The sequence below is a fragment of the Patella vulgata genome, chromosome 2, assembly GCF_932274485.2.
Source record: "Patella vulgata chromosome 2, xgPatVulg1.2, whole genome shotgun sequence".
NCBI classification, from domain to species: domain Eukaryota; kingdom Metazoa; phylum Mollusca; class Gastropoda; family Patellidae; genus Patella; species Patella vulgata.
Genome location: NC_065880.2, coordinates 82,017,092 through 82,029,248, shown reverse-complemented (window position 1 = coordinate 82,029,248; position 12,157 = coordinate 82,017,092). Strand labels below are relative to the sequence as shown.

The 12,157-nt window shown below is 35.9% G+C and overlaps 1 protein-coding gene across 1 annotated transcript in view; it reads right to left on the bottom strand.

Annotated features, from left to right (window-relative positions):
* The window catches only part of LOC126810381 (zinc finger protein 260), a 49,563-nt gene that overhangs the window by 13,198 nt on the left and 24,208 nt on the right, over positions 1–12,157 (bottom strand). The window contains exons 5-6 of the mRNA XM_056098435.1: positions 9,986–10,161; positions 1,057–1,185 (exon numbers count right to left, since the gene is read on the bottom strand). Coding sequence (XP_055954410.1) covers positions 1,057–1,185; positions 9,986–10,161 — 305 coding nt within the window. The remainder of the gene's footprint in view (positions 1–1,056; positions 1,186–9,985; positions 10,162–12,157) is intronic.

Genomic DNA, 12,157 nt, shown 5'->3' with positions numbered 1-12,157 from the left:
GAAACATACAAATAACAGACACTGTAAAGTTGATATCGTTGACTTAGCAAAAAATAACTTTTATAATATTAGCCACCAATAGATCAAAGTCGACATTTTATATACATAATGTTCATTAATTAGTTAAAATTGTCAATAATCAGGTCATTAAGTATATGCTATATCACTAATAGTAAGTGCAGGGGAACTGTACCACACATAATTTACATAAAAAGGAAATACATAGACAAGACATCATACTCAGAAACCGCAAATGAACAGACATCATACCACTGTCAATACATTCTAGGAAGCATCACTCCACCCTACTAACAGATCTTGTACAAGTTGGTGTTGTCATGAGTTTGACAAATGGTCAGTACATTCTAGGAAGCGATGCTCTACCCTCCTAACAGATCTTGTAGAAGTGGGTGTTGTCATGTGTTTGACAAATGGTCAGTACATTCTAGGAAGCGATGCTCTACCCTCCTAACAGATCTTGTAGAAGTGGGTGTTGTCATGTGTTTGACAAACTGTCAGTACATTCTAGGAAGCATCACCCTACCCTACTAACAGACCTTTTTATCGTGCAGCACGTTTAGGACACAGGTTATTTTTACCCTAAAGAGAGAGAGAGAAATGGGGTTTAACGTCCACGTGACACAAACTAGGTCATTTCGGGACCAACATATGGTTTAATTTTATTTCAATAATTTGCTTGCGCGTAGGGGTCTTTAGCAGTGGGAAGAAACCGGAGGACCCAGAGAAAACCCACGAGGTTGTACAGGCAACCCTACTCCTTGTCACGTACAACCGGGGATTTGAAACCACGCCAGTTGACTCAATGACAGGCTTTATGATACAGCACGCACGTGCTAACCATTCGGCCATCCAACCCCCATTTTACCCTAAACAATAGAGGTTTTAAAGGGCAGGAAATCTACCCAATAGTACCCAATAGTAATTAAATACTACCGAATACCACCACATTATTTTATAAATACAGAAGAGAGTTCATTTGTGGAAAATTTGCAGAAAAAAATGGCCTGTAACGTAGGTGCACTGCTGTCAACTTACCTTGTAAACTTTACCACAGATATTACAGCTACATCCCTGATTGTTGTGACGAACCATGTGACGTTTTATAACATACGCATGCTCTGCCATAAACTCACAAATATTACAAATACATCGTGGATGACTTTCCTGTAATAAACAAGATAAAATATTACAAATACATCGGGGATGACGTTCCTGTAATAAACAAGATAAGATATTACAAATACGTCGGGGATGACGTTCCTGTAATAAACAAGATAAGATATTACAAATACATCGGGGATGACATTCTTGTAACAAACAAAAACAAAATATTATATATAGATTCTAAATATAATGAAATATAATTCAACACAAAAAAAAGATATTTCTTACTGGCTTGATTCTTTTTGCGCCAAATCTGTATTTTGGTTATTGGGGAAGACCTGGTCTGGTGATTACATTTGATTTTGAGGTGGCAAGGCAATTACATTTGTTGGGGGGCGGGGGGGAATTACATTATTTGAGGATGGTATGGAGATTGAAATGAAATGAAATGAAATGGGGTTTAACGTCCTACTGTTCTGCTCCTAACCTGGGCTAATGCAGACGGTTATACGCCATACAGTGTGCTATGAGGGAAATTTTGCCCGGACAGCGGCACTACGGCCTGCTCTTATATCGAATTCCAACTGCCAAGGGATCTTTTACGTGCTCGCCAATGTGTACACGGGACCTCGGTTTTTCGTCCCATCCGAACGACTAGACAGCTTTCCTTGTCAGCCCCTACGGGTATGGAGATTACATTAGATGACATGTGGTATAGTGAATAACAAGCATCAAAATGTGGCATTGTGAATGCATTCACTAAAATGTGGCATAGTGATTATATTCATTTAAACATGGCACTATGATTACATTCATCAAAATGTGGCATAGTGATTACATTCATCAAAATGTAGCATAGTGATTACATTCATCAAAATGTGGCATAGTGATTGCATTACATTCATCAAACTGTGTCACTGAGATTACATTCATCAAACGTTAAACCCCATTTCATTTCATTTATATTCATCAAAATGAGGTATTGTGATTACATGACTCAGATGGGATAACACTGAGGTTTCGTACACATTGACATGGAAGGAAAAGAACCTTCATAGGAGAATGCAATGTATTTGCCCTCTTCTATTACCCTGGTTCGGTGCATGGTTTCATCAGTGAATAAACTTGACAATTTATAATTATAATTTATACAGCACAGAGCCTGACCTTTAAAAGTGCATACAGACATTAACCTTTGACCCTAATTTAGGTAAACCTCATAAACATAATTAATAACTGAGCATTGTATATATTTATAATAGTAACAATGTTGTGACTAGTCAGCTGTTTGTGAATATTCTATAATAATACATTATTTAAATTGAGAACATGAGAATGTCAAGGATAGAAATGTCAATCTATATAATCTGACGATCTTTTAAATATGATAGGAATGGCAACAATGTGTTCAATTATAACCCTGACAGTTCATATCCTGATAAATATACATATTCTCAAGTTGTTTCAACATTGCGTAATTTATGATAGCATTTATGATAGCGTGGGAGTAAGAAAGATGCAGCCCATCTCCAGTTATTATATATTTTACATTCATATCATTTCCACACCAGTTATTTTGTGAATGAATCATAATATGGTAATCTATTACAATCAACATTTTTTCACTTGAGTCAACCTTTTTTCACATTAAACAATGGAAAACAATGAAGTATGATACGCAATAACTTGATAACTTGACAATCTATATCAATGATAGAGACAGAGAGAGAGAGAGAGAGAGAGAAAGAGAGAGAGAGAGAAATGGGGTTTAATGCCCACTCGACACAAAATAGATCATTTCGGGAGTAACATTTAGTTTAATTTCATTTCACACTTGCACATAGGAGTCTTTATAGTGGGAGGAAACAGGAGAAAAACTCACGAGGTTGGACAGACGACCCTACTCCTTGTCAAGTAGGACCGGGGAATCAAAACCACACCAGTTGACTCAATGACAGATCTTTTGATACAGAGCACACTAGGGGGGGTGGATGGCTAAATGGTTAGCACGTGCACGCTGTATCATAAGGTCTGTCATTGAGTCAACTGGCGTGGTTTTCGAATCCCCGGTTGTACGTGAAAAGGAGTAGGGTCACCTGTCCAACCTCGTGGATTTTCTCCGGGTCCACCCACTACTATAGACTAGGTCATTTCAGGACTAACATATGGTTTAATTTTATTTCAATAATTCAATTGCGCGTAAGGGTCTTTAGCAGTGGGAGGAAACCGGAGGACCCAGAGAAAACCCATGAGGTTGGACAGGCGACCCTACTCCTTGTCACGTATAAGCTTATGAATAAATGTCTAAATGATAATTGAATAACATTTGAAGCCAAAATAACAGGGCTGTGTATTGCGATCAAAAATTGTATTGCAATAATATAGCAATACTTCGATAAAGTCAGAGCTTATCACAAAGCACAGTTTTATTTTGAATGGTTTTATTGTTTTTACAACTTTGGTCTTGGACACTTATTGTTTACTGCAAAGCCTATAATATGACTGATTATGTGAACAAACATTTCTTTTTATATGTTTTTAAAACTTTGATCTTATCTCTGGAAATCAATTTTTTTTCTTACACGAACAGCAAAGAAGCATGGATATAGGTTTATTGAACAACTAGGTACACCTTAGCCAGCTCTGTCTGTATCCACCTTGAACGAGCTAGGATAAGATTGTAAAAATTCCAAAGGTTTTTCCCAGCCCCAGGCTGTAATTCAAATCCAAAATGTCTAACATTTTCCCCACCAAGGTCAGCTTATTGACCTCCTTATAAGGAATCAAGGAATTTATACCCACATAATCATTTAAACAGCTGAATAGAAGTAAGGAACATCTAAAAATTGAGTACTAAGGAAAATCTAAAAATTGAGTACTAAGGAAAATCTAAAAAATAAGTAGAAGTAAGGGAAATCTGTAAGTTGAGCAGAAGTAAGGACAATCTAAAAATTGAGTAGTAAGGAAAATCTACAAGTTAAGTAGAAGTAAGGAAAATCTAAAAGTTGACAGACAACAGAAAGACACAATGCCACAGACATTTTGTGGAAACCAGAGAGAGAGAGAGAGAAATTGGGTTTAAAGTCCACTCGACACAAACTAGGTCATTTCGGGACTAACACATTGTTCAACTTTATTTCACTAATTAGCTTGCCCGTAGGGGTCTTTAGCAGTGGGAGGAAACCGGAGAAAACCCACAAGGTTGGACAGGCGACCCTACTCCTTGTCAAGTACAACCGGGAATCAAAACCGCGCCAGTTGACCCAATGACAGACCTTATGATACAGCATGCACGTGCTAACTGTGGAAACCAGACAAAGATTTATGCATGTAGATGACCATGAGATACACTCGTCATCCAGTCAACTTTTTCTCCAGATTTGTCAACACATTTTATTTCTAAACTCGAAAAGTTTTTCCATTTTGTCTTCAAGGTCATGGTAACCAGGATGTATACATGTAGATAAATGTAATATGATTTGACCTTTGACCTCTTGTAGGCGGAGAATTCCAGGGACACCAGATGTTGTAAGTTTTTTGTGGAACGAAGACAGATTCCCTTCAAGGGAAAAAAAAAAAAAATGACAAGTGTCGTGTTTCAGCTTTTTAAAAACTTTTTTTCCTCGTAATAGAGAAAATAACCGGTCTGTTTCCATCTGTTTAAAATGGTGACACACAACACAAGAATGGTGGAAAGAATATTTCTATATTTAGAGAACAAAGAAATTTTATTGATAAAACATGATCTATCAGCAACACCTCAAGTTGTACTATAATTATCCAAATAAACTAGTGGGGTTTAACGGCATACTGTTCTGCACTGACTGGGCTAATGAAGATGGACATATACCTCATACAGTGTGCTATGACTGAAATTTTGCCCAGGCAGCGGTGTTACTGCCCCCATCTATTCTATTCATCACACCAGGTGACATTCAGCACACAGAGAATTATCTACTCTGAGAATAGATCTCTGCCCTCAATGACAGCCATATTAACCCTTGTCGGTGCACGTGGGGTCTCTGTGGACCCCATGCACATGTTTTATAGTGTTTTGTAATAACTACTGGGCACTGCTTTCTGAAATTTAGTGACTTTGTCTCCTATACATTTTTACACGTAGCGAAGAGTTTGGTATTCATCTGCTTCCCACATGCAGAGTTCTGTTACATGCAAATCAGGCCCAACACTTGAAGGGAACAAGGGGTCCAATTGGACCCCTAACTTACAACTCACAGTAGGGATTTTGCTAATGTTTTTGCTGCCTGATACCATATTGCGTATGCCAGAGTATTCTCTCTTTTAACATCTGCATGTTACAAATACCAAAAATTAAATGATAAATTCCAAATATTCAATGGTTTTTGTATCAAGCGTTAATTGCCATTTGACCTCTTTATCACATAGTACACAAAGTAGCAATTTTGTGAGGATTATTAAATCTTTTCCAAAATGTCACTAAAATGTTTTTGTATAATAATTTAGTTGTTTTTCAATTGTCAAATATGAATACAAATAAAAACTAAACCGCTGCCTTTTAATTCAAATATATTTGTACGCAAAAACTTTGATTTATAACTGGGGTCCATATGGACCCCTTGTTATCTGCTATGTGATTCTCACAACGTGCACCGACAAGGGTTAAAAAATAAGTATACTGTTTGTAATGCGGTTCTATACCATTTCACATTGATTAAACCATTTCAATATCAATTTAAAGATACATTATGGGAGATAAGATAAAGAGATGGCAGTTCTCATTATAATAATTAAAAACTAGATAATGTAAAGGCAATTTGCTGAAAATTTCATTCAAATTGATCCACTATGAACCGAAAACTAAGCGAATGAAATTTCTGCCTAGCCTCGGTCATCATTACTAAAGTCAGTACGATAAACAGCATAGTCTTGATTATACATTTAATCATTTAATCGAGAAGGAAAGTTATGCAGTAAATCGGCTAACAATCCACTTAAGATCGCAGGCTAGCGATGCCATCTAGAGTTGATTATGGTCTAGATAAGTTAATTAATGTCTAATTAATAATTTAGATAACATTTCAGGCCTAAAGAAAGACCAGCAATAGACATATTATTAGCTCTTGCATAATGTATGTTTAATTAAATGGAAGCGAAATAATTTGGGAAGTATACTTAGTGTTTTCCACTAAAATATCGATTAAAGAATTAAAATGTCTGTCAACTAGCTTAGTGTCTGTTCTCAAGAGAAGCTAGTTGCAGACAGACAGACAGAGTTTAGTATGATCAGCTGATTGTAATATGGGTCAAACTACTGTCCAAACACCAGTCAAAATACAATGAAAAACAGTCCAAATAATTTATTAGTGGCAATAAACCCAGGCCACCGGTGAGAAATGGACGATATTATATTAAATTGTCCAATTTGTACGATTAAGATCAAACGTTGTAGCAGCAATAGTCTGGTCTGATTCCTGTAACTATATATGATTTATGGGACAGTAATTCCTATTAGATTTGATCATTATGAATAATGTTTTATTACCCAGAATATTAGATCCATTGATTGTAGTTCAAATATATTAAAGAACAACAGATACCCTTTGGTCCAAAAAAAATAATTCAGATTTCTCTTGTGCATAAGACCTGGGTCCTGTTTCTTGAAATCTTAACTAAAGATAAAATCCAAATTTTAGTAGATACTTCCATTTGGATTGGCTAAGCACTAAAATCAATCTAATATCATCCAATCAAATTACTAAAATTTGGATTTTATCTTATTTAAAATTTCGTGAAACAGGCCCCAGTTACCTGGAATCGCTACAGACTACCTGGAATTGCTACAGAATACCTGGAATCACTACCTGAAATCACCACAGACTACCTGAAATCGCTACGGACTACCTGAAATCGCTACGGACTCGCTACGGACTACCTGAAATCGCTACGGACTACCTGAAATCACTACAGACTACCCGGAATCACTACAGAATATCTGGAATCACAACAGAATACCTGGAATCATTTCAAACTAATGTCACCAATCTCGATCACGGCTTTATCCAAGATCAAATTGACTCAAACTGATTATTTAACATTTTATTAAGAAAAGAATTAGATTATCTCTTGGCTTGGAATTAATCAGATTAAAACAGATTTTACCAAACACTTATAGGTGGGGCTAGGTTAGTTTATATTGTCTAAAAGAGTAGGCAGAATGTTGCAAAAAGTTTCAATTGTTGATCAAGTGAGAGAGAGAGAAATGGGGTTTAACGTCCACTTGACACAAACTAGGTCATTTCGGGACTAACATATGGTTTAATTTTTTTCATTTCAATAATTTGCTTGCGCGTAGGGGTCTTTAGCAGTGGGAGGAAACCGGAGGACCCGGAGAAAACCCAAGAGGTTGGCCAGGCAACCCTACTCCTTGTCATGTACAACAGGGGAATCGAAACCCCGCCAGTTGACTCAATGACAGTCAGACAGACCGTATGATACAGCGCGCGCGTGTTAACCATTCGGCCATCCACCCCCCCCCCTGTTGATCAAGTCTTAGTATTCATCGCATTGTTTTGTTGTTTCCTCACTTATTTCTTTTATATATCCATATTTATTTATGTATCTAGAAGAGAGGTCATATTGGCTATGCCTGTTTCTTAATACCATTCAATATTGTTTAAAAAAACAAATTCATGATGTTTTTGTAACTTGTGAATGGAATTGAACCATATTTGGACTGATATTTCTTTTAGAGATTTGACTTTGTACAATATTGCAGTTTGCAGAGATTCCCAATTAAATGAAATATTCAGTCGTTTATAGCAACATTTAAATTAAGTTTTATGATATGTCAACGCAGTAAGTCAATAAACCATGACAATAGTACTGTTTTAATCGCTATGACAATTGTAATAGATTAATAAACCAAGACAACTGTAATGTGTTACCTCTATATGGCAACTGCAATAGGTTGATAAACTATGACAATGTACTGCATTAACCTCTATATGACCACTGCAATAGGTCAATAAATCATGACAACCATACTGCATTAACCTCTATATGACAACTGCAAAAGGTCAATAAACCATGACAACCATACTGCATTAACCTCTATGACTACTGCAATAGGTCAATAAACTATGATAAACTCTATGACAACTGCAAAAGGTCAAACCATGACAACCGTACTGCATTAACCTCTATGACTACTGCAATAGGTCAATAAACTATGATAAACTCTATGACAACTGCAATAGGTCAATAAACCATGACAACCATACTGCATTAACCTCCATGACAACTGCATGGCAACCTTTTCTCATAAAGCAATATTGTAATTATTTTTTTTTTATCAAGAGGACTATTTATGTATTTATTAATGTCAACCAAATCAGATGAAACCTGCTGCTATTATTGCAATATTTTAAATAGTCAATCGAGTGTGATTTCACATCAATAAGACAGGCTCTTTAAGGTGTAATGTATCAAATGAAATTCCTGTATTTTGACATCATGGTATAACTACTAAAGGTCAATGTGTTAATACCTGTCATAAATATCACATATAAATATACTCTATAACCTTTGTATTATACATAGCTTTCATAATATACTGCACACTAGACACTTTCATAACTGAATCATAACTAGGTAATACTTGATATCAATGAAATGGGATTTAACGTCCTACTGTTCTGCACTGATTGGGCAAATGAAGACAGCCATATGCCATATAGTGTGCTATAATGATGGAAATTTTGGCCGGACAACGGCACTACGGACAACTGTCAAAGTTTCTTTTACGCGCATGCCAATGTGTACATTAGACCAGTTTTTTGTTGCATCCTAATGACTATACATTGTCTCTTGCCAGGTCCTTTGCGAATTATTGAAATAAGATTGAACCATGCATTAGTCTCGAAATGACCTAGTTTGTGTCGAGTGGACGGTAAACCCCATTTCTCTCTCTGAGTTAGAGACTATTCTCCTTTAACATCTCTTGTCCAGTCATCCAAACTGCAACAATGTGTTGAGTTGAGAAGTAAACAAAGTTTAATAGTATACAATATAAATACCATACGTATATACACACGAGACACACCCACCCTTATACCCTCACTGGTCACACCCACCTAGTTCATGATAACTACATACAAAATACATTTAACTCAGTCCAAAAGATCAGCCTAGAAATAACGTAAATGGAGAAAGTACCAGGTTCGGAAATGGATAAAATATGTTGTCACAGTTGAAATATGTTAAAATTGCTTTCTGTTTTACTTGTACCAACTAAACTAAAAACATTCAAATATTTTATAAATTATTTCATAAAACTTTTTTGGAGAAAATGAAAGAAGAAAAAGTGCCGAGTCTGCGAAAAAATAAATTGATAAGAAATATGAAAACCTTTTCTGAGAGCTAAAATTAACTGTAAGAGTTCAGAGGTTTACTAAATAAATATGTTTTGAATATTTCCAGCACAAACAAACATAACCATATTATGTGGGCAGATTCACAAAATAAATTTAAACAAAAATAATTTTTAAAGCCTAGCTGCTCAAGGAGACTAATATTAATAATGTTTTTCCTTATTTAAATTTTAAAAAAATAGGTTGCCAGCCAATGAAACATATGCAACACCGCAGCAATGCCATCAGAGCAGTTCATAAAGGTTGTCACATATGTATTCTTTTTGTGAAATGAAATAACTTATCAAGAAAGATAACTCTGACAGAAAATATCAATAGGCTTCTTCTTTTAAAGAACATGAACAATATGTATCAATTTCCAGTCAATCTGATGAAAAGAAATTGTGGACTAAAATAATAAAACTAATGACAAATCAAACTAAAATAATAAAATAAACCGCAAATCTTACCTTAAAATGTGTGAGCAGTTCATCTCGATCAAAACTGTTAAAATTACAACATTTACATTTATGAATAGCTTCTGTATGCGTTCCGATATGTTCCTGAAACTGTTGAGGATAATATGCTTGGAAATCACACTTCGGACATTTCAATTTTTCTAATTCACTTTCCGAGGCCTTTAAACCTGAAATAAGACAAAAAGTAGATTTGTCAAGACAAACTGAATATCAATTCCTCTCGCCAGATGTTCATCAATTTCTAAATCATATACAAAGTAATAAATCTAAAATGTTGAAATTCAATAGGCTGCTTCTTCGTTCTACTAATTCAAATTAATGCATTTAAATTTAATATTGATTGGATACCGGTAATAACATTTGTCATTAGAGTGTTCACAACGTTCAACAAAGTAAATGCATATAAACTAAATACAGATCGGATGACAACTTTAGTCAGTAGAGCATCCACAAGGTTCCACAAAGTTAAAAAAAGGGCCATAACTCTAGACGTGATCAACGGAAATTGTTAAAATTCAATAGGCTTTTACAATTAAAAAAAAATCAGATAATAAATGTAGATTGTAGAGTGTTCACAAAAAATTGTGGATCACAGGCGGACCTACAGCAAAATGAAATGACATGAAATTAATTGAAATGAAATGGGGTTTAACATCCTACTTTTCTGCTCCTATGCTGGGTTAATGAAGACGGGCATACGCCATACAGTGTGCTATGAGGGAAATTTTGCCCGGGCAGCGGCACTATTGCCTACTCATATATCGAATTCCAACTGCCAAGGGATCTTTTACGTGCATTCCAATGTATACACAGGACCTCGGTTTTTCGTCTCATCCGAAGGACTAGACAGCTGTCCTTGTCAGGATCTCCGTCCTGCATCACTGACAAGGGGGAACCACGCCGGAAAATCTGGATGAACTTTCTCGGCTAATGACCTACAGCAATATACAACCACATTTAATGAAGTTGTAAAGCCATTTAAACTTTAAGATGGTATGATTTCTACCACACATTAAGCATCTAATTAAGTGCAAGAACAGTGGTCATGTGTTAGAACGGTTTATAATAATTACTTACTATGAGACACAAAGAAGGTATTGAAATTACACTGACACTTTCCTATAGTCATTTCAAGACTAACAAGTACTGTTTTTAATTCAGGAATGATATCAGATGAGGAAACTATTAAAGATGTATTATGTAAGAGCTGTAACTCTTTTAAAGATGGCCAAGATTCGAATGGACTAGAATACCCACAAGATTTACAAATTTAACAATAAAATGGATACTCAAGATTTATATTATGTAAGAGATGTAACTCCTTTAAAAATATATTATGTAAGAGATGTAACTCCTTTAAAGAAGGCAGAGATTCGAATGGACTAGAATACCTCCACAATTTACAAATTTAACAATAAAATGGATAATCAAGACTAAGTCTCGTTTGTCCAGTTCCATTGCTATGATAATAAACAATCTACCCTACATCTCCCAACTTCTCTCAGAATAAAGTAATGACATTTTCAATTATATTCATTTTACGTTATCTGTTTTTGAACTATTATATCAAGATCGGCCAGCTCTTTATCTAAATCTTACATAATGTAGCAGTAAGTCTAGGTAAATGAGTTTGTGCACCCGGTAAGCCTCGCTTTCCAGGTTTGCTTCTTCGCTGCATTTCGGCCGGTTACAGGGAAATATCAATGGTAAATTGGATGAAACAGAGACACCCCCTGCAAAACCTGGTCTATGGTGACCATATCCTATCTCTATATTGTCTGCATGGTGCCAAATGAAATGAAATGGGGTTTAACGTCCTACAGTTCTGCTCCTATACTGGGCTAATGAAGACGGGCATACGCCATACAATGTGCTATGAGGGAAATTTTGCCCGGGCAGCGGCACTATTGCCTACTCTTATATCGAATTCCAACTGCCAGGGAATCTTTTACGTGCATTCCAATATATACACGGGACCTCGGTTTTTCTTCTCCTTGTGAGGCCCTTCATCCTGCATCACTAACAAGGGGAAATCACGCCGGAAAATCTGGATTAACTTTCTTGGCCAATGCAGGGATCGAACACCTGACCTCCAGGCTAGCGAGCCAGCGTCTTATCCACTTAGGCACGTGATCAACTGCTAGGTGCCAAATGTTGAAAAAG